At 32.6% G+C, this 24950-nt stretch overlaps 1 protein-coding gene across 1 annotated transcript; it reads left to right on the top strand.

Moving 5' to 3' along the window:
- Positions 1–317: 317 nt before the first annotated feature.
- On the top strand, positions 318–24075 carry LOC105326912 (kielin/chordin-like protein). The gene is made up of 21 exons (XM_066084885.1): positions 318–435; positions 876–1023; positions 1474–1548; positions 2117–2239; positions 7719–7838; positions 8615–8812; positions 9249–9371; positions 9661–9783; positions 10201–10392; positions 19510–19604; positions 19967–19988; positions 20205–20327; positions 20679–20795; positions 21049–21165; positions 21424–21540; positions 22091–22207; positions 22511–22627; positions 22957–23073; positions 23166–23282; positions 23622–23750; positions 24050–24075. The coding sequence occupies exons 1-21, from the start codon at positions 397–399 to the stop codon at positions 24058–24060; spliced, it is 2340 nt and encodes a 779-aa protein (XP_065940957.1). The 5' UTR covers positions 318–396; the 3' UTR covers positions 24061–24075.
- Positions 24076–24950: the final 875 nt, after the last annotated feature.

The following is a 24950-nucleotide window of genomic DNA, read 5'->3' as shown; positions in this document are numbered from 1 at the left end:
TAGAAAACCTTAAATGTTGAAAAGATGAAAATAATGACGACGAGAATTGATTTCTCGTCAGAAAACTTGTTAAAATTTACCTCCTCCTTATAAAACCAATGGCATCTTTATTACCTATCAAGGAGAATATGTTGCAAAAAGTGTTTACATTTGCATTGCTAAAAAAACGATAATACTGAGTAAATTCTAGCATTTCTTAGCATGTAGTCCTTCGTGTTACAACTGTAATACGTGTATTTCTATGTTAATTTAATCAAGCGATGGTTATATGCGCGAACAGTGTACATTTGTATGTGTATTCAACGTTGGGAATCAAATCAAGCTGAAACGGAAGTGTATAAATATCTTGCAAAAATTCACTTAAGACTTAACTCAGTGACTATCTACTATAGGAAGATGAAACCAGCCTTCCTGGTCCTTCTGTTTGTCACCAGTGTAAGTGTTACAGCAAACCTCAGAGATATTCATCTGCTCATATCTCATATGCCAAAATCTACATGTGTATTTTTATAATACCTCAATATTTATAAATGGAAACGATATCATTCTCGCAGTTTTAAATGATATTCCATGTGAATGATGATTATAAGTTAAGTCGTAATTCATTCTGGGTTCTAAAGGAGTGTAGATGCAATATCAGTCAAAAGTAATTGTTTGTTACCCTCTCTCTCTCTCTCTCTCTCTCTCTCTCTCTCTCTCTCTCTCTCTCTCTCTCTCTCTCTCTCTCTCTCTCTCTCTCTCTCTCTCCATGTCACGGGTATGTACACGTAGATATATAGACTGATGAAAATTTTGACAACTCGACCAATACTCTTAAACCCATAGATGACTTTTGAAATGTCTCCCACTCTTACGTCTAAACATCTTTTCTGTAGGTGTTGGCGACCTACGCCCCTCGCCGCCCTAACTACCGCCCTGTGGGCAAACAGAAGCCCGGCAGGTGCCCGGTGTCCAATATAATCACTACCTGTGACTGTAGACCCGAGAACATCAAGTGTAGAGGCGACCAGGACTGCCCCGGGGGTAAGGCGTTACTTATTAGTGATTCATAATTTTTGTGTTATTTTAATTTTTTGCTATAATATTGCGTGAAACATTTTGCAAAAATGGAGTCCCCTTTTGTAATTTAAATGGCAAATTGTGTTTCTTTGATTTCATAAATCTTTTATGATGTGTTAAAAGCTTATTACCTTATCCATTGAGCGATATTTCCCTCTGTATTAAACAATTCCGAAATGTTCAACGGAACATTAGTTAGAGAACAGGTATGGATTTGTAATCTAGGCGTATTAGAGATTTGTACATGTAATAATGACAGGTATATCTAGGCGTATTAGTGATTTGTACATGTAATAATGACAGGTATATCTAGGCGTATTAGATGACTCTGTGTGTTACTCAATCGTTTATATATAGGCTTCCTACATCTCTTCCAGTTCAGAATCGTTTATATTAGACCTATATCTCTTCCAGTTCAGAAATGCTGTTCGTTCGGCTGTGGATGTAGAACAAGGTGCGTCAATCCTGCAGGGAGCCCTCCTCGTAAAGGTGAGGTCACTGACACAGTTCTCGTTAATCAATAACTCCAATGTACAGGTGATTCCTGTTACCTGCGTTAAAGTTCATCATTCAAACAATTCAATTAGATACATGTGTATGTGCACTGTATGTCATGCGGTTTACCAAACATTTGTCTAGACCGCAGCTAGGAAGTAAAAAAATGGCTTCAAACTGACAGTTTGTGTTGTTTTGACAATGCTACTGTCAATATTTGACAGCATACATGTGCATTTACGACACATGAAATAAGGCATCTAGTTGTCCTACTTTGAATATGCAAATACAAAGAAGGTCGCGGTTTACTTATCATAGCAAAGGAAACCTTGTATTACAATGAATTTAGAAAGGAAAAGATTGATTATTTTTCAAATCAATTACATGAAGGTTGTGTGAGAGTGCAAATAAAATATGGAAAAGTTTACAAAGTGAGCCAAGATTTTGTGGGTTGTTTTTTTTTTCAATCTGATGACACATTTATATTAAAGTTGAGAAATGAATTATGACACATTTTTTGTAAGTTGAGAAATGAATGACATTCACTACGCTGTTTTATTAGTGTGCAGATATAACGGGAAAATCTACAAAGTCGGTCAGAGCTTCCCCGCAGTAGATGGCTGTAACACGTGTAGCTGCTCCTCCAATGGGCGTGTCCGATGTACACTCAGAGCATGCGTCAAAGGTAAAGGCAACGAACACTCGAATCTAGAGGGGGTTGGAGGGGGTTTATCAAATTAATAATTTATCATTAAGGCCTCTGACCCTCACTTTTCCTCCGGCAGACAATTTGTCCGCCGACCCCTTCCTTCCTGCTCCTGCGTCATTTTTATTTAAATCTGTGCATACATACTACATGTATATGTAAATTAAGTATCTCAGTTAACACAATGTAACATTAGTGCATGCATAGCATAGGAAAGTCTGCCTAGAAAACAATGAATTGCATTTAAAGCAATATGTACGAAAGCCGAGAAGGATCATTCGAGATTCGAGATTCGAAATACGAGATTCGAAATACGAGATTCGAGATTCGAAATTCGAGATTCAATATCTAAATTAACCAATCAAATCAAGGATCTGAAAATATGTATCCTAGCGACATCAAACTGTTCTAAATAAAAATCATACGTACATGCTCTTATATACAAATAAATGCTATGTTCACTTCTCCCTACCTAACTAAATAATTATTTGTATTTACTTTTACACAGAATATCTAAGTAGACTAGTAATAATGCAGTGTGCTTCGCGGATCTAAGTGATTTTGTTTGCCCTGGTGCATTTCCACCTGATGCGTTTGAACCCTAAGGTATTTCACCACCAGTAATAGTTTAAAACCCGGGTTTATTCACCCCTTTTGTGTAAAAATGCGGTTATGGTAGAGAACTTCATAAGCGTAGCTAATTTTTTCTGTAGGGGGTCCTAGGCCAATTTTAAAAATTTTTACTATGTAAATCTAATAAGCTCCAATTTTCCCGAGGAGGGGGTCCAGATCCCCTGACCCCCTCCTTTCTAGATCCCCGCATGAAGATTAGTACATGTATCTAAATAATCTAAATATAAATAATCTGTCCTGTTTCACTAATAAATATAAGCATTGCTTATCGTTTTTATGTATGCATACAGTGATACACTAGTACTATGATTATAAACAAATCATTGAGATATTTTCACATCATACGGAATTATTAATAAATACAATTTTTTTTCCTTTTCCTCAGTAAACAACTTATTATGAGTCTTACTTTTGGAATTGTTTTCAATATAGAAGGATACCTACTCTCTACAATTAAAGGTAGGGATGATAGGGTGCCAATTTGTTCACATTGCCGATTTCTTGTGCAGAGAACAGTAAAACCCTTTATTTGATTGTGCATGAATATTTCAAAATTAATTGTTGTACATATTCATTCATTGATATATCAACAAGAAAGAATAAAAGCATATGTTTCACAGCCAAGTTCAGTTTCTCTGTAGTTTCCTACCCCCTACCCCCCACCACACCAACATTGACAATAATTACATATAAGTCATACAAATGTTTACTTTTTTTGGAAGTAAAGATCTAAAGATGTAAATAAGCACTGCAAACAAAGATGTGTGTATTTGATATACTACTACATTACACTTAGCCAGATAAAATGTAATCAGGATGAAGCTACAAGGGGTGAGTGGTGCAAATTTACCAATTTGTCGCCATACACACAGAACACCAAATAAAGAAACTGTGAGTGGCCATGGTGTGTGGAATGCATAAAAGATGGCGGCAAATTATCTCAAATAATCAATGCAAAAACCCACAAATAGGCTGTTATTTGTTACATATCCTGCAAAAACATTGATAAAAAATGTTATCGTCCAATAACATAGCCGATTAAGTTAATGTGTGCATATGGTCAACGTACATGTAATTCTAATATACAAGAAGGCGGACGTATCAGGCGGGGATCCAGAAAATTAAATTTCAAAAATGATCGGTTGAATTACATTAAATGCTTTGAAAATTGTTTTAACTATCGCACGGGTCAAAATGCGTGATAGAAGCTATGTACAGTGTAATTGGAAACTTTCATTTTATATCAATATGTAGTATTACCTATATTATAACAAATGAGAGTATAGCACAACTGCCACAAGCAATACATGTCCTTTACCGGCACCACCTCCCTCCCCATAAAAAAATGAAACAATTGTCGTTTTATTTGCTAAAATGTGTGTGGTTCAAGATTTTTCTAAAGGACATACCCGATTAGAATTGAAAAAAGAGTCGTACGTTTAAAACTAATTTTGTCAAAACTTTTAGATTCATTTGGTTATATTTTGGTCCATTTGGGTAAATATATGCACCAGCGCAGCTCTAATTTATATATAATCAGGCCATAAATTCAAAATATTTTCAAAAATTAATAGCTTTAAATCCAGTGGATGAAAAAAGAGGAAAGCAAGTCGAACTCGATGAGTGCTAATACCTGTGTTGAATGAATGGTACAGTAGGATATGCGCAAAAAAGTCCCGTCTACTCTTTCCTACCCTAAAATTATTGGAATATTATATCCGATTATAAGAGTAAAATTAAAAATCAAGTACGGATATGTACCTGTTTATCAAAAGTAAAACTACTCATAATTCATCTACAGTGCATCGTTATGGAGCTACACAGAAAGTTTTATATTAATTTGCCGAGCCAAATAAAAAAATCCTGGAAAACGAAGAGAAAACAAAGAGAAAACAAAGTGGGGACAGAATAACTGACAAATTAATTAGGACTATATAGCCCCCCCCCCTCTTGAAATGTATATACTGAAAACAGATTATTGGCATATAACATCCGCACACAATTCAAAGAAAATTTCATGGTTTTTTTTTTTTATCATTTTCGCTAGCTAATGTAAGACATCACAAATACCCCAAGCCCCCTCACGGAAAAGGAAATGCTAGGTGATGAGAGAGAGAGAGAGAGAGAGAGAGAGAGAGAGAGAGAGAGAGAGAGAGAGAGAGAGAGAGAGAGAGAGAGAGAGTAAATCACAGGTGCGCTAACACCGTTAAAATTAAAGCTTGCTAGTTGGTCTGCCCTACCCTAGCTACTTCCTCTCTTTTCTCGTTTTAGAGGCTTAATTATTGTCTATATATGCTTGTAACAAATCAAATCAATTTCAAATTTTAAATCAAACTGAATTTGACACTACAAACGCTCTCTGTGTCTGTCTGTCTGTCTGTCTGTCTCTCTCTCTCTCTCTCTCTCTCTCTCTCTCTCTCTCTCTCTCTCTCTCTCTCTCTCTCTCTCTCTCTCTCTCTCTCTCATATCGACAATGGCATTGTCATACCCTACAATACACTATTCTTATCTGGATTTTTGTCTTTGAGGTTGTAAATCATTATATCTTCTATGGTTTAAAACTTTATCATAACCTATATTTTGACATGTCGATTATTTTTTTGAGTTTCGTTTCATAGCTAAAACATTTAGATTAAACAGATCTTTCTTCGCGAGCCGATTTTTACACAGTTGGGGCGAATACACTTCGGGTTAAAATTGTTCGGGGGGAAATACATACTGGGCAAACAAAACCACTTAGATTCGCAAAGCCAACAGTGTTATTTCTAATTTAATTGTTTATACTGTGTGGAATTAATTCATCAATGTTAATTTAACCATTTTATAACCACTATATAAGAGCTATTAAGACATTTATTTGTAGGAAAGAGCATGTACGAATGATCTTTATTTAGAACAGTTTGATGTCGCTAGGATACAGGTTTCAGATCCTTGATTTGATTGGTTAATTTAGATATTGAATCTCGAATTTCGAATCTCGAATCTCGTATTTCGAATCTCGTATTTCGAATCTCGAATCTCGAATGATCCTTCTCGGCTTTCGTAAATATGAGCTGTATTTTTTAGAATTTTATTTTGCTGCAAAAACCTGCTAGTATGATAAGTCTATCTGTAACTTAAACGTTTATGATGAATAAGATTTGTAATTTAATTAAATTTTGTCAGGAGAAAGATCTCACTTATAAGAAATATATAGCCGATCAATTTTTGTACAGGACGACAATAATTCATTTTTTCTTCAATTAAGAGTTCTTAATGGCTTTTTTTCCACAGAATTAGAGCTAACAGAAATTTAAAACCCATGATAATTTTTGTCATTTTTGTAGAAAACAACATTTTCTTTTTTTAAAAATTCCAACATGAAAATTGCAGCTCATATTGCTTTAAACAAAAAAAAAAATGACTACAATACAGACACAATATTGACAAGCTATGAATTTTCAGATATTGATCGGTAATGGTTATAAATAACATCAACTGGGCGTGTACCTGCTGTTGTACGATCCGTTAAGGGGTTCACATAAACGGGGCGTCACCTGCACACGTATATATGTTAATGCGTCGGGTTTTAGTTGTAAAGGCATTCAAATATTACATGTATGTATATAGTCGGTCGGCATATGCTAAAATGTGAAGTCGACGAAGTGGCAAATTGATACGCACCCACAAGATAAACAAAACAAACAATAAACACACTTATATTTCATCACTTTGTCAGAACAAAAGAAAATAAAGTGCTTCTTTCATTATACATTCAACACAATTTACATAACATTATTATCAGCACGATTATTTGTTTCTTTATTTTATAAACCCAATTTAGTATTGCAACAGTCCATATTTTTCGCCATTCCCTTGTACACGCCGCGCTTCACAAGAGCATGACCCTATAGAATGTAAACATTTAGATCACGTGACTTGAATCTAATCAAACACGTACAACCACGCCACGCGTAATTTTAAGAAACCAGTCATCATACACGTAATTGTTTTTATTACAACTAAGGAACGGATAAACAAAAAAATACAATAAAACGTTGTACCATATCTACCAAGTTTTTTCCCCCCTATTTCTACTTCTAGTGTATCCCATGTAATGATCCCGATTGCAAAGAGTGAGTTATATAAGAATGACATGTTTTATATACAGAGTCGTGAGGCTAGTCACTTAATCAGCTAGGTGTGTACCATGATTTCCTGGTAATTTGCAAGGAATGAACGATTTATTCGTACTTATGCAGTAAGCTTTCAATAGGCCAAATGTTCTTTAAATGACAATTCTGATTTCCTTAACATTTAACTGTTTCTTGTCATTTCTTTATCAAATTCACTTTATATTATTTCGATTATCAGTAATGCAAACCATTGTTACTGATTAATCACCATATTTTAAATTACTATGTTTTGTAAGTTTTGTGTTCATGAATAATTATGATAAAGAAGGTAGATTCATGTTCGATAATCTTCATTCGGCAACAACTAGAACCATTTTAACAAGACCTTGGACTTTCAATAGGACGTTACTATCTATTTCTTGCACCATACAAGTTAAAACTGACGCTGGTTTCGAGTGAAATATACACCGATTGCGTAGTATTAGCTCAAAAGCCAAACACATCTTGTTGATTTCAAAAAGCAATGGCTGAGTCGCATACAATGAAATAGACAGGCCTACGTCACATTACTGTTTGACACCAACTACCCAAAGTCCAAGCTCCTGCTAAAATGGTTCTAATATACATCTTTTTCTGGCCGTTACATATCTGCTCCGGCTGTAGAATTGTCTTTACACGTTACATGTACTCACATTTATTCCTGATTTCAGTGTGTAGGTACCACGGCAAGGTGTACAAAGTGGGTCAAAGGTTTACCTATGGCTACAGGTCGTGCAGGTGTTACTCCAGGGGAAAGGTCATCTGCACTAAACGAGGACGCCCGACCAAAAGTAACATGCTTAACTTTTTGTCTACGATTAAGGTGGTATAGCACACCTACAAAAAGTCTATAAAATACCAGTTAATTGTTAGATTATGAAAGATAAAATGAAAAATAAACTTCACACATGTCAAATAAGAAATTTTGTTTGCAGATTGGGGAAAGAAAATGAATATCTAAAAAACTCAATTCAGTATGTAAAAACAAAAGCCCCCGAGAGATTCGAACTCGGGATGTACCGATCACTCGCCCGGTGATTTATTCACTCGGTTATGGAGTGACTTAATTATTGTCGTTGATAAAATCCTTTTATTAAACGAAATGTCGGTTCGATTAGAGGGCAGCTACTTTGTGATGGTGTGTTATTCCACCTGAAGCGTTCTGAAGACTAAGGACGTCGTTTTAGCTAACGTTGACTTCCTCTAGTTATATGTTGTCACAGCATGAAGGCACGTCACAACCGGTAAAAATTAGGAAGGGGTTGGGGGTGGCTTCTCTACAAACTAATGGAAAAGAAATGCGCATTTTTGAAATATTTATCGATAGGAAAATGAACATTAAAGTCAAATGGTCTTTTAAATTTTACATGCCCCTTAATTCATGAACTGGTGCAATGGAGTGATCGAAATTAAAAGGATTTTATTCTGAGAATTAAACATTAAATGTGAAGGAAGATGACAAACATATAGAAAAGGCGACATATATAAATAAAATATACTGAAATTATCCACACAACATTGAATTATTCTTATTTTTCAACGTGATATCGGTTTTTTGCCATTACAGAATTCTATAATCCAAGAAAAGTCTGTTACCAGCCTAAGGTCCCCGGCCCCTGTAGGGGATCGATCCCAAGATGGTGGTACAATAAACGGACAGGGCGCTGTCAGAGGTTTATTTATGGGGGGTGCAAGGGGAACAGCAATAACTTCACATCGAAGCTGGCCTGTCTCCGGAGATGTGGAAGGACAACCATAAGAAAGAGTAGGTTCACACAATCAGAAACCTGGCAAGCGTGATTTGCTTGGAAATATTCTATGCATGAAAGAAGCGGCTTCATTTCATATTTTAATGACAATTGTTTATTTGCTGTACTGTTGACCTGTATTTTTACTTGAGTTTATGAATAAATGAGGGTAATTTCAGTTTTCATCTATAGACATGAACATCTGCTGTGATTACTACTAAATTTTACCATTATTTTAATTTATTTTAATAACAAAAAGAGGTTATAAACCCTTATCTAGATATGTCTTAGCACACTACATATATGGGATAAAGACGAAATATAGTAATCACTTATAAAACTTAATAAATGTAAATACATGTACTGGTAGTATTGAACTATACCTTTGAATCGTAAGGATAAAACTCGGATGATATATAGTTCTGTATGACAATTAAGCGCCCTATGTTCTAGCATGTAGGTACAGGGGCAAGGTCTACAAACTGGGACAGAAGTTCCGGTCGGCTGACGGATGTAACACGTGTCGGTGCAGAACCGGGGGTAGAGTCACATGTACAAGAAAAAGATGCATCAAAAGTCAGTTGTTCATCAAAATAAATAAATTCACTAAACCCCCTATAAGCATTTATTGTCAATGCATAAAAATATAAATTGTATTCAATAAATGCAAATACAAAAACAGAACATAACAAAAAGACAAGTTTTAAGTACATGTCATTTGTTTCAAATTCTTTATTGCGGTAGTCAAAACAATGCTTCAGAATTCAACAAGAACACTGCTTACGCTTACATAGGATTCCTTTAAACAGTAGTAAGACTGTTAGGGTTCACACAAACGCCCAACATTCCCCCTGTATCTTTTCAGCGTGCAAATACAACGGAAAGACGTATAAAGTGGGACAGAGCTTTCCCGCCAGGGACGGATGTAACACGTGCCGGTGTAGGGCGGGAGGCCGGGTCACGTGCTCCAGAAAGAAGTGTGTGAAATGTAAGTATGAATGTAACAGGCTTATTTATCAAGACGATTAGTTACTAACTGTAACACATCCGGTCATTAAATATGTATAAATGCGACTCGACACAATCATTTTTTTCAAGCAATTTCGTTGGTTTCGTAACATACTTATTACTAATTATAAATGTATGTATTTTTGAAAATCGAATACATACATTAAGTGTAAAGATTTGGGTTTTTTTTTAAATCAACTTTGCATATATATGTTATCAAATTGACAACTTTTTGCGTTTATACATTGTTGCAATCTCAAAACATTTAACTTGTTCCGCAGAAATCAATTTTGAAAGGATAGTCTTAGTTTTACAGTCATATAGGTGACGCATGATTTATTCCTGCTTGATGTAACAAAATATACAATTAACACTTTTTATTTTCCTTGTACAAAAGATCCTGCTAAAGGGAGAAAACTCTGCTACCAGCCAAAGGTTGTCGGTCCTTGCAAAGCCCGCGTGCCGAGATGGTGGTACAGCAAGAAATCCGACTGTTGTGTCAAGTTCTACTACGGAGGATGCAGAGGAAACGGAAACAACTTCAAGACCAAGTCAGCCTGTCTCAGGAGGTGTCGACGAGGAGGAAAATGTGAGTGATTTTAAAATGAATATATTTAATGCGGGAGAACATCTTTTAAATCATCTTATATATCCGAATGACATTAGGGTTGGTATTCATTCAATAGAGTTGTATGCACCAGAATTAATGGCATGGCACCATTTCTGATGTCTTGGGCTTTTTTATCATTTCAGATTACGGATGAAGTAGAGTGTGACTATTGATGAGTTTCATTTTATTTAAAATGATTAAGTTTTTCAATAAATCATTTACATTTGGAGTTATTAGTCTATTTGTTTAAGTGAAGACCCGACCCCAGCATGCAGTCGTGTAAAACACATTTCAGTTTTTAATGATCCTCCATCTATGCATCCATACAGTTTGGGAAATGTTCCCAAAGTGGATGACAATTCATTTGATTTTTTACTGAACAAAATCAATGCAAACAATAAACAATTTAAAGTGCGTTAAATTTCAAAGTCAATGCACTTTAGATTTTTTTTTTCAAATCGGCATTGCAAAGGATTCGGATAACGATTGATGGTTATCAATAACCACGCACAATTTGCAAACGGGTTTTAACAACAAAGAAGTAAAATATGAAACTTCAATATGAAATATGAAACAACTGAATATAAGGTATACTCATATCAAAGAAAACAAGCCGATCCAACATGGTATGATGAATGAGAGGTCCATGGGCTACATCGCTCACGAACATGAGAACAATATGCATGATGATTAAGCTAAATGAAGCCAAAATACAAAATATTTGGACAATTTAGTACAATACATGAAGATTCTGAATAAATGAAGATCTTTTATCCTGGATATTTATATGTTTATAATAGAATAGTCCCTATTCTAACCGGATTATTTTGTAGTCATGAGCATTGCAATTCTCAAAAAGATCTTGAAGAATGTACATGGAGTATAAACCTAGATCAAACTCAGAACACCTTCTGAGGCCCAATAATCGTCCAGGGACCAAAGTGTATACAATTTTAAAGAATCGGTAATGTGTCCAACGGCTTGCATATAAGTAAAACATATTATATTATATTATAACATTTCAGTTTTTGAAAATAATCAAAATATTTTCTTTGTGAAATTAGATCCTTAATGTGGCCCAATCCTACCCCTCAAAATTTTGATTTTAACGAATTGAGTTAACATTATCTGCAGATGCTTTCAGTAAAGTTGCAGCTTTTCTAGGCAAATGTTTTTTTTTCTAGAAGATATTTAACGATTTTACTCTAAATATTCCAATAAAAAACAAGCATTCCTTTTAAAGGATCGAACGGCATGAAATATCATTGGTCAGCTCCGTTTATATAATATACGCTACATGCACTAAACTATATGTAGCACCGTTTTATTGATTTCCGAAATGGCATGGCATGAATGAGCTTTACTTTTAATAGGAGAATTATACTTCTGACTAATATCCCTACGCATATGTGAAAAAACGTGATTTGAATCATTATGTATGTAACTCTATAACTGTTTTATTTTCAGGGTAAACGGATAAGATTACCGTTTTAGTAATCTACGTCTAATCAAAGATTTGAATAAGGTTGTCATTGCATAGTAAATAAAATAGTGCAAGGCGCAATGCATGCGCAAATAGTTAAAATTTGCCGGATGCCTCATATGGACACAACTGACACAATCGACCGAAGCCGATCACAAAAATAACCACTCCCCCATTGTTGCTCCACCGTATCCCCGGGAATCATGATTTGAACAAAATTGAATCAACCCCATACATGAGGATGCTTCCAAGCAAGTTTAAGCTTTTCTAGCTGATTGGTTTCTGACAAGAATATCTTATATGATTTAGTTTATATATTCCCATGTAAAAAATTGACCCCTGTTGTGGCTCCACCCTAACTCATGGGATCATGATTTGAACAAACTTGAATATATCCTACCTGAGGATGATTCCAAACAAGTTTCTGGCTGATTAGTTTCTGAAAAAAGATCTATAAAGATTTACTCTATATATTTCTATGTAAAAGTTCACCCACTCACCCAGTTATTGCCCCATCCTACCACTGGGGGTTATGGTTTGAACAAAATAAAATCTACACTACCTAAGGATGCTGATGTACATAATTGATATTTCATTATTAGAGACTCTGAAATTGTTGAATTTTTTTTTCAATCGGTTGGTACCTAGGTCCATATTAGGCGCTAGCCTTAAAAAAAAAAACCCAAGAGGGAATAGTTTAACATATAGTGATTCTTTTTTTGTGCAACTTTGAAAAAACGAAGAAAAAGATGAGAAAAATTTGAAAACACAGTATACAGAAAACGTAAATGTATATATTCGTTTTGTGAAACATTTTATTATTCATTAAGAAGAACGTTTATCTAATGTTAACTATCGATTTGTAAGGTCAACAAAATTTGATGCATAATCTTTAGTTGAAGTGTAAGTCGGTTAATGGATTTTCTCTTTGTTAAATCTTGGTCATCTGTTGAACTTGGTCGACATTAAAACGCCCGCTGATAAATTGAGAATTTAAATGGATCGCTTATGATAAATCAGAAAGTATTATGCTAAATTTTTTTTTAATTTGAAAAACACTTTAGACGGCATTTTGACCATGTACGTTTTCTAAAAACACAGATGTTAATTTTGTACTTAATAAAATTTTGGGTTAAGTATTCATATGATGTGGAGAGTGGTACAAAAAATAACCATTAGTATTTCTTTTGCATACAGGAAAAAACCATGTTCCCTCAACAGTTTTATTGGCGAATACTAGTCTAGATTAGTATCACACTTCTCTGGTATTCGCTGACAAAGTGAGGGGATTAGTTTGTTATCTTTCGCACTCGTATTGCATTTAATTGGGGTTAGCATAGAGCGTAAATCAAATAGAATTAAAATAAATAAATATGTGCTTTTAATATTACATTAAAACGAAATTTATGTTAATATTTGTATATATGTGTTTCTACTTTAATATTAAACATGCTTTTTAGTGAAAAAAAAACCTGTTTTGTTTCATTTCTGATAGAAAATAAAACATAGTTTAATGATGCAATGTTTTGTTTATTTTTGTTCTTATATATTTCGTAACACAGCGAAACATTTATACAAATATCGATAAGAAAATATTCTTCTAAAGGTAGAATGCTCTGTGTTAGGAAAGAGTGTTGTCGCAGTCATTAACCTTGTAATATGGTTTGTATACAAGAAACACAAATAACCCTTCAGACTCTGACCTGCTTGCTTTAAAATTATTTTATCTAACGAATGCTGTGTTTAAAAAGACGAAGACTTTATCAGTTTTCTTGCCCGCTATTGTATAATGCTTTTATGTATTGTTTATTGTTTAATTCCTAACCTCTTTGCACAGAATAGTGGTATTTTTTTCAAGGGAGATGCAGTGCATATTGGAGTTTAAAAATATACTTCTCAAGAATTTAAAAGAGCTATACCAGTTAATAAATATTTGCAACGAAAGAATAAGTTTTAAATAAAATTTATAACATCAAAGTCACTACTAAATTTCTTTGTTCAATATCGGTCCTCATTTAAAAACTCTATTGACCAAATGCATGGGTTTATTAATTGAGGTCAATTTATAAATCGCACAATTGTCGCATAATACATTAACACATTAAAATAGCACAAGTGTTTATTTTGTACTTGTTGAGCTATTTAGTTGAAAATAGCTAGTTTATAACAATCTAATGTAAATGGATAGCATCGTTGTACTTGTATAAAAATTGATGTAAATGTCACAACAATCGGGATAAATTAAGCAACTAACTGGGGTTACCTTAGGCCAGATTATTGCTATGAAATTTAATTAAAATGTGCTTTATAGATAAGAATACCTTAATTTTTCCTAAAGTTTATATTTCGTAATTTTTAAAAGAAAATTTAAACAACTGCTTTATTACTTTTTTTGCAAAACAATTGAAATATAGTTGTGGTTGTATGGTTAATTTTGTTTTTCATCATAGATGTTCTCTCTTATAATGAATCATTTTTATCAGATTTGCTTCCACTATTATCATAAATAGGAATTCCATAAATTTATTGTTATTCTGATACGTGCACGAGGTGTAGTATATTTACAAAAATAAAATGATGTTTTATAAATAAGTATCGACACATTCCAACCTGCCGCTTGCTTGAATAAAATGTTTTAAGTAGATCGGATATTTATTTGAAATTTATTTATCTATGTAGCTTTATTATCTATCTGTTCATTTGAATAGAATTTTGAAAAGGAATTTTGAGCAATAGAATCTAAACAATTCAAAAAATTTTGGCGCATCAGATGATTTCCAACAAGTAATCTTTACTTTGCAAAAACTATTTGGAAAAAAAAAACCTGTTTGATTTTTCCCCAAAAGAAGGTGTTTTTACAAATAGAAAAGGGTATGGCACAACCTTTGGTTAATGTTAAAGTCAACGTCAGCATTTATATATAATTATATGGTACTTTTGATCTAAAAATTAAGAAATGCTCTTTAACATTAACAAAGGCTAACCAAGACCTCATTAAAACATTGATATAACCCCGGGTTAGAACTTGCTGAGTTAGTAGTTTAAATGTTTATTCGGTTGAGAAGTCATTACATTTAAATATGGGTTCTAAATTCATTAAGTTAGCATTTGCATAAGTAGTAAACGGAATCATGACATTTAAAAAGCACATTTATATATGTTAATACTTTAAATGAATTTTATTAATAGTCCGCTTTGTTTTTAAAATTTTCTATTATCTGATCACTAATTACGATACTTTATCTTAAAAATGTCGTGATGAATATCAAAATAATGATTTTTCTTACAAATTTTATATACAAATTTTGACCTCATAATATGTTTGTAAGCAGTATAGTTTTGCCAGCTCTAGACTAAATCCATTTCCATGTGAAATAAAGGTTTTTGATAAACTTGGTGTTGCGCAAATGTAAAGCTAAAAACATTTACATTATGGAAAGATGAAATGATTAAAGTGTGTTCGCAAGGATTATTCCAAAACTATTTTAACGAACTTAATTTCGGTTCTTAAATTGCATAAGTGTGTTTAAAAACCTTTTTTTTATTTTAATATTTTAATCGATTTAATCTGTTCAACTAAAAGTTTTTGTGTTGCAAAGTGTTAATTATGGTTTTGATAACATTTTCAAAAAAATGAATAATCTATTATCCATTTATTTAGTATCCACGGGTTTTCTAATAAACATGCAGCTGATTCACAACGTTAGTATTGTGTTAAGTATGTTAAAATTTAATCAGTCAGGAGATTTTCTAATAAAAACTGCATTGATAGAGTATACTTAATTTTGTTTTTTCCTTATATATAAAAAATCTGCCTTTTTGACCTTTTGTTTCATATTCTGTTGAGTATTGTTAAAATTAAAAGAAAATAAAAATGTAAAATACATCTTGTTCTTTTCTATAAAAGAATATTAAATATTTTCTACATTTATTAAAAAAAAAAAAGATCTTATAAAATCATTTTATACATATTGTGCCGGACATGTCATGTAGAATGAAAAACTCCTAAAAAGCGCACTTGACTTTTGCGGTCACAGATGAAAAAAGGCAGATGTCGCTTGTACTACTTTGTCATGAAAATTTCAAGTTTATAATACTATGAATAAATGAACTTAAAATATATATGAAGTTATCTTGTTTTACATAAAGAACCCCATAATATTTGCCTAAAATATCTAATACAGGTGGACTTTCATTTAGTAGCATGTAATTGGAACGACCGTGTTAATGCCATTTTAATTATGTAAGCTCAATTAACTATTTAAAAGAACTATGTTAATACTGTTTGTAGAGGAATATTTTTTGTAAGTTTAAAAACAATTGCATGACAAGTGTTTTCTTCTTAATTTTATTTATTTATTCATTAATTTATTTGTTTTTTTTTAAATACCCACATTGATGGGTTATTAGGGCTAGTCAGTAAATGTATCAATACATTAGTTGAATTCAAATTACGCTCGTCTCGTTTAGAAATTGATTTTAAATTCTAATTTTTTTGTATTTTCATACAAACCCAATAAATAAATGACGGATTGTGTTTAGAGGCTTTAAAGAAATCACCAACGTATCCAAACGTCACTTAAGATAAAACAACATTTCCTCGTCTCACCGAAGAGACCAAACTGTATCTTTTCTTTCTGTTTTTCTGAAAGGATTAATTAGACATTAAAAAGAACGACAATACATTAGACGCAGAATTTATTAGAACTCAGTGATATGTTAACTTTAACATGTCAAATTTAAACTTTTTGAAATAATGATTGTGCAACACAACCGAGCTTCAATTAATGGAATATTTCATAAAGATATTTAATATGCTGTTGTTATATTTACCGGACAAGATTTATGTACTTATGAGTCAATTGTTATAATATTTGCAAGTTGTCTTTGAGGTAACTTTAGTAAAGTTAGGCAGTCGAGACTTCATTATTATTGGTAAAACTTTGTATTGATTAAAGGGACCAGGACACGATTTCAGATGAATTCTTTTTTATTTCTATGTATAAAATAGTTTACTATTGTATTTTGAATGATTCACCAAAATTTGGATGTTAGAAGTCATGTCACAAGCGAGATACAGATGAAAAAAGTCGTCATGTAAGAAAAGCTCGAGCCTTATATTTGTTTACAGATACTGTAAAGAAATGATATTGCCATTTCTTTATCAAAATAACTTGTGGAGAAGCAACATAGACTGATATACTGGGTTCATAAATACTTTCATCACAACAAAAAACAACATTAGGTTGAAAGGTATACCAGTACAACAAATATGTAAACATTAACAGGACTCGAGCTTTCTTTACAAATCAAAGACTTCTAACATTTGTAACGCGTTTGTAACTCAAAATTTGACTTTCAAATTTTGTCAAAGCATTGAAAACATCTATAAGAATGTTGAGCTCAAATTGTGTCCAAGGCCCTTTAGTTAGCAAAGAATTGAACTCGACTCGCAAAATGCATTAGCGTTATTGTGTTTTTCTTTTATTCGTTGCTTTATCAATTATATTCGATATGTTTTTGTAATTTAATGATAATACAATCTCTTTGTTATAGAAACCTAATATTCGTACTAAAGAATGTTATCTAATATTGCCATCACTATCTTTTTCCTCCTTTTTTTTCTCAGGTTTCAATGTTTATCTAGAAACATCTCATTTTTTAACGAGAAGGAATAAGGCATATATGTTAACATCATTTTCTGTATCTAAGGTCACCTTTTTCTTAAGTGACATTCATTATTCAGACTGTTGCAAATAACCTTTTTCATGCTTGGTTCTAATACAAGATGAATGTTTCACTTCAAAGTTAACATGGATTTATTCTTCCAGTCGTTTAAAAAGTCTTATTAATATGCCTTTACCGTCTGCTTAATTAGAACAAATTATATAAACCGGTTGACAAATCTTAGCAAGGGATACTTCACTAACTTGTCTAAAAGGGACACTCAGCTTGTCAAAAAAATGCGTCAAACTAGCTCGGTAATACCTATTTTCATATTAAATTATCGTATGCTTCTAATGAATGTGAACATCAACCGGTGGATTGGTGGATTTTGTTTTATGCAGACGATTGCTTGATTGTATTTGTTTTTATTTATATCAATATAAAGAACACAACAACAGTTTATCCCCTGGTTATGATCTTCGAGGACGACGGACCTATTTTGTTCTGCGCAAATATATCGCGCACGGAAAAGAAGTTGATTGTCACGAGCATCAAATTCTCAATATTACGTGACAATTACTAAACACAATGAAAAATGCCTTATGACGCTATATATAACTGTTCTACGTCATCAATGCTCACTTTAAGAAGCACAAGTAGTGGCTGAAATTTGTACACTTTTTGGCTTGTCGTAATTAGTCTGAACTATTTTTTTGTTTCTTATTGTTTCATTTCTATAAAGCATAGACGCCCGTTTTCATTGCTGGAGACTTGTTTGTTTTTTAGGTTAGAAATTATGCAAATCTTCCTCACCTAAACAAAAACAGCCGAACACTCAATAATGCAGTGCATTCTGATGTTGAAATAGATATGAAATAGATAGTGACGAGATAAATGTTTATTAAATTTACGGAAAACGTTCAAAAAGTCCCTGTTTATTGACAAATAATGAATTTTGCACGTATTGATTTTCATCAATTGGAACCACCTCTTTTCCGAATTGCTGGACCCGCCTCTGAATACATTTCAATTCGTTTCAATACTAACCAAAATTAAAGTCAAACCGTCCCTGTGCTTGTGTTTGAAGTATTTTATCCTAAAAAAATAATTACTACAAACATTAGTTGTTTTGTTAAATTAACTAGCCGAAAGTGATGCATAAAACGTTTTTCCTTTAGATTTATCGCAGCACTTTTTTGAAAAATAAATGAAGGAAAATAAAGACATACCTCACTTTTGCAAATGCCCCTGAAAAACGTCTATGAGATGGCAATCTTTTAAATGATATTCATTCATAATCAATATAAGTATCATATTTTAATTTGAGTTGATAATTTATTGCACATTTTTCAAAATCAATTTTCTCTCACACGAAAAATTATAACAAAAGATTTTCAAAGGGTTCCCCCCAAAATTTGATTTAATTTTGTTCTTATTTTTTATTGATTTTAATATATTTGTAGTAACTCTAAATCATGTGAAATTTTCATGAAAATCATTAATGTAAAAATTAATTTGTTACGTCGTCTTTAAATATATAACCAAAAAAATATAACGCTTTGATACTTACTTATTTATTTATAGTTGTTTATAAGTTTTACAAAGGACTGATTTGATCAGACTAACGATACCAAGGAAACAAAGCAATTTTATCTTCAAAAGCATTTTATGTGGTGAACAATTATGATATTTTTAAGCAAATGAAAAGTTCAAAAGTACATGTAGCACGTATTTCCAAAATGTGTTATCACTACTACTTTTTTTATAGCTCACTTCATGCATATCTTGGAGTTATCAAAATTATTCATAAAAATCATTGACATGAAATTCGGATACAACTTTCTTTCCTTATTGATAAAAAAATTGAAAAAATCACATAGTCATGTTTATATTAACATTTTACGAAATGCAACAACGCATGCTCTTGAAAGTACATGAATAATCAGACCACTATAAAAGCGTTCAGAAGACCAGTCTAAATCACACTGCCCGACCTCTCACAATGGAAGGAAAACTTCTTATTCTTCTGATGGTAGCTTATGTAAGTGTTTTGCTTTAATGCTAGAATATTTTTCTTATTGTATAAGAAAGCTCTCCAATTTAGATACTTAAAAGAGGACTTAAACGTAAATGGGAGGCAACTGAATAGAACAGATTTATCATTCATTTACATTTTCCTTTCCTTTACAAAAGTTTACCTTTATTTTACGTTAAGCTGCAGATTCGCCTTGTGCTTTAGAAATTCGTATAAAACCGAATTATTCCATACTTTGGATAATGTAAAGCAAACTTTTCTTTAAGTCTAGAGTTAAAATTATGAGAAATATATGTTTTGCTGAAACAAATGTTTATTTTCATAAGTTTTATATTGTTTAAAATTTTCTCCTTGTTTTTCCTTTTCAGGCTAGCGCCAAGTTTCCAAATGGTACTCATTTGTTTATCACTTTCTTTTCACACTGATTAGAATATTATTATTACACCCAATTCTCTGAACCTTACGTTCAGAAAATCATAATAAAAAAACACCCATCACACTAAGCTTTTGTTCTTGTCAATTAGAATGTGTGTATCTGAAATATAAAGTTTTATTACTACTATAAAATTTAACCCATGTTAATGGAAATGATTCTGTCAATCCAAGGTTGCGACTACCGAGGTAGGAAGTACGACATAGACCAGGAGTTCTCTGCCGGGGACGACTGCAACAAATGTACTTGTAAATACGACGGCCAGGTCACGTGTACACAGAAGAAGTGCCTCCAATGTGAGCGAAAAATTTCATTCTTCTTTTCTTTATATTTGAAGTATTAATCTTGTACAGTAAACTATGATTGATCTACCTTTCATTATAATTTATAAATACGTGAGTAATTTATCAAATATCATTAAATATATCAATCGCGAGATTATCTGCATTGAAGGTATAGTGGCTTTATTGATTGCTATATAGTTAAAGTTTGATGTATGCAAAATTAGTCTCATGATAATGACATATATATTTAAGTACAATTTATAAGTTATCAACAGAATGACAGTTTCGACTGTTTCAAAAAAACAGAGGATGCTTTGTGGTTGCACAAGAAAACATATGATCTGTTTAATTTATATTTCATAGTTTGCGACTACAAGGGCAGAAAGATCCCCATTGGAATGACCAAACCTGCTGGTGATAATTGTAACACCTGTACATGCAGACCTAACGGACGTCTTGAATGTACCGAGAAAATCTGCTGTATGTACTGCTTTGAATGCAATTCTGTTATTTTTTAAGCAACACAATTTATTTTTCCTTTATTACAAGATTAATAAGACAACACATTATGCATGTTTTTTCTACATTATATAACATGAAATGTCTTATATGATCCTGCAGCCTTTCAAATCTAAAAAGTAAAGAAATTAAATGAAATCATCCGATACTTCAATCTAAGTATTTTATTTTCCTATTAAGTCTGTAACTACAAGTGTATTATTTTCCTATAAAGTCTGTGACTACAAGAACATGAAGGTGAGGATCGGAGAAACCATCAAGTCCGGAGACAACTGCAACACGTGTACATGTAAACCTAACGGGCGGTTGTCCTGTACTGATAAAACATGCTGTAAGTAGTGAACAACCAACTGTAAAACTTAATGATACAGTTTGTTACCTACAGAAAAAGACAGGTTTGATGAAAAATCTTTAACAAGACTTACTTCAGTAATATTTTTGGTCATCAATGTACATACCCATACTGAGCTCCTTGTTTCCAAGATATCGACTTTATCATTAAATGTCTACTACTACCTAGCCTTGTAATAATCAAACCATTCATAGTTTACAACATATCAAATCAAATAAAATACATGTTTGTTGATAGTCTGTAGCTACAAGGGCCAGGAACTGAAGGTTGGACAGACAGTCCCCGCCGGAGATAACTGTAACAGGTGTACATGTAAACCTGATGGAAGTGTCAGCTGTAGCCAGAGAACTTGCTGTAAGTAGCCCTAATCTCGCCTGTAGTACGAAGACTATTTTGTCACTAAAGCTAAGAAACTTTAAGTATTTAACACAAAAAGAGTTTAGAATCATTAAAGCTGGTGATGACTATGATTTTGTGGATTTCGTAGCTCACATCATCAACAAATTATGGTGGATGTTCTATATGTATCATTTTTATGCTTCATTTATAATTAATTACAACGCTTTCGCAAAAAAAAAATGGCCAAAGGAACGATTGAAAATATGAGTTAACAAAAATGACCCTGAACATTTTGAAACGAGTCTACAGAAAAAAAGTAAATGCCAATGAAGGTACCACATGGAAATATTACTTAACGATGACTTAATTGTTGGAAAAAAAGAGAACATTGTAACAAATAATATTTTCATAACTTGTTTTCATCTAAAAACTAAGTCAAACAAAAATCCAAATTTGCATATTGAGCGGCGTTGCTTTAAACATAATTTCGTTTAAGAAACGTGCAATCCACTCCACATTAATACCACGGATTTTTACTCTGCTTTACTCATTAATTGTTTGACAGTCTGTATGTACAAGGGAGAAAAGAAACAGATTGGAAGCACATTCCCTGCCGGCGATAACTGTAACAGATGTACCTGTAGAAAGGACGGCAGTGTCAGCTGTAGTGATAGAACTTGCTGTAAGTAGAATGCCTGAACAGGCATGTGGATACTTGAATATGTATCACCATGTAACGCAAATGCTGTCACTTTTTAACTTATGGTATTAAATTCAAAAGAAACGTCCTGAAAGAATATCCATTTTTAGCCATTTTTATTAATGACTATTAACATTTATTAGTATGTTGATAGCAATCAATTATCAATCAAAACCTATAAATTTTTTCCTTTAATTTCAATTTTATTAATTTGTAAACCATTGATTTTATCTGATATAAAATCTTCCTGAATAATGCTTCATTGACATTGTAATTTAATTGTAGTCTGCAGCTACAAGGGAAAGCAGTTTAAAATCGGAGATAGCTTCCCCAAGGGTGATGAATGTAACACATGTTCATGTGCTGAAAACGGACGAGTGACCTGCTCCGACAAAAACTGCTGTGAGTAAGCGCACGACTGAGTTCCCGAAAACAAGAAAATCTTTTAACTTTGAAATCAGATGACAGAACAATGATTAATATATACTGTAAACAAACTTTTATTCGCAAACACATTATTTTTGCAATTTCATGGAAATATACTGGTTAGTGATGACTTATCTACGCAAAACCCGTATTAAGATCCGTTTTGTTTTTACAACCATATGACAAGGAACTGTTTGCGATGAGAAATATACTCGACCGCAAGGCTTCCGCGAATCTCGCTTGATTTTCTTGATCGGGAATAAAGGTTGGTTTGCAGTGCAGGATTTTACTATTGGTTATTTCAGATTGTACCTACATGAACAGACAGATTCCAGTTGGAGAGAACTTCCCCAAAGGCGACAATTGTAACACTTGTTCCTGTAACACTAATCTCCAAGTGACTTGTTCCGATAGAATATGCGGTGGGTAAACTAAGAGTCTGAAAGTCATCTAGCTTGATTTTGAAAGGTCCTTCAATTGCATATGGATCAACCTAATTGTAATTTTATTACAGCATGCCATTTCAAGGGAAAGAAGATCCCCATTGGAGAGACCTTCCCCAAGGGCGATAATTGTAACACCTGCTCCTGCCTTAGACGTGGAAAAGTATCCTGTTCCGAAAGAGTTTGCTGTGAGTATTCCTTTAATTAATTAGAAACAAACATATTTCTTAGAAATATGTATCTCATCAATAGACTCATTTTGATCTGAAGAGAGCAACATATTTAGGGGGCATTAAATAAATAACGATCTGTGTGGGTTTTATTTCAAAACCTTGTTTTAAATCCATAAGCGAATTTTAAACAAAAAAAATGATCCCGATTTCTTGATGTTCTGTTTTACTACTATTCGTATAAATAAGAAGAAGAAAAAAAACAAAGTAAAAGGTCCATGGCATTGTTTGTTGAAGAAGTCCTAGTTCTTCATCATCAAATGACACACGCATACAAATCACTGTCATATTTTACAGTCTGTGAACATAACGGAAAGCAGTACAAAGTTGGAGAGAATTTCCCCAAGGGTGATAACTGCAACCGATGCTCTTGTGGACCCAACGGGCTGGTGAACTGCACAGACAAATACTGCAAAAAGGAACAATGTATGTTTTGCACTTACACGTAAATTTATTGTTTTAGTGCCAATAGACAAAGTGTGGTTTTGTTATCGGAACTATTTTTTCCACAATATTCCATTCAATACACCGATGTTCAATAATCTCTGTCGATGCATCTTCCATTATTTTCGAATTTCTTTTTATCTCCGCAATATGAAGATTACCTTTACGTAATTTCATAATTATATTTTCAATTAACATGATATTTTTCTGTTTGGATATATGTAGTTTTATTTGAAAATATGTAATATACGTTTGTTAACCAGCATTCAATTCTTTTGTAGACAAACCATGAAAACCTTGACTAGGTTGAAACGCAAGGACACAACGACCAATGAAACCTTTAACTTGTAGTAATAAATGAAGTTGATAATCTGTACATATTTACTAATGATATAATTGTTCTAAATAAAAAAAAAAACAATCAAAACAAGTTTTCTATGAGTTTTAATTACAAACATTTTGCATAAAATATGGTACATTTCTATTCAATGAATATTGTTCATGTAGCTGAACGATTTGTGGTTTCGTTTTTCCACTGCATTAGGGTAATCAATCATCTGGATTTCTATCGTTACATTCACGGTTTCACGGTACTTTGATTAGAAAAGAAAATCTTGTAATTGTGTTTATCAAAAGGTTAAACAAAATATGATTCATTTGTTGATAAATCTTGGTAAAAACAAGCTGAATTCGACAGTGATGTATTCAGTAGCTAAACAAAGGAGATACAATATCAAACCTATAAAAAAATTCTAGTGTAGCTATCGTCGTGTATGTATGCACTATAAAGATGTGAAATTTACATAAACACAAACCAATGTAACAAAAAACCAAATGCAAATAACAAATGACTATATCAATATGCATAGGGGCACCTTTCAGATAGAATATTTAAAAGAAATCGACTGTTTATATTATTTAACTAATGTATGACTTCTTTTTATATGGTCACCAGAGACGTTCCTCAGTTTTATATAATTTTCCTTGAAAAAATAATCCTTATTCATTAACAATTTAAACCTGTTAATTCCCCAAAATTACGGGGTACATTACGCATTACCTTTCGGAGTTATAATATTAAGAATTTTCTTTAAATTAGCTAGCAAAATGCATTTGATTGCTTAAAAATAGAGTCATATTGTAATGTATATTATTATACAATATATTATTTATATTATACTT

This window comes from Magallana gigas, chromosome 1, assembly GCF_963853765.1.
Source record: "Magallana gigas chromosome 1, xbMagGiga1.1, whole genome shotgun sequence".
NCBI classification, from domain to species: Eukaryota; Metazoa; Mollusca; class Bivalvia; order Ostreida; family Ostreidae; genus Magallana; species Magallana gigas.
Note: the sequence above shows the minus strand (reverse complement) of the source record. Positions and strands in the feature narration are given on the sequence as shown.

Excerpts from the sequence above, each read along its gene's own strand:
- LOC105326912 (XM_066084885.1), top strand. The coding sequence starts at position 397 with ATGAAACCAGCCTTCCTGGTCCTTCTGTTTGTCACCAGT. Across the intron at positions 9,372-9,660 it reads AAGAAAAAGATGCATCAAAA|CGTGCAAATACAACGGAAAG; the intron begins GTCAGTTGTTCA and ends GTATCTTTTCAG. Across the intron at positions 21,166-21,423 it reads CTGTACTGATAAAACATGCT|TCTGTAGCTACAAGGGCCAG; the intron begins GTAAGTAGTGAA and ends GTTTGTTGATAG.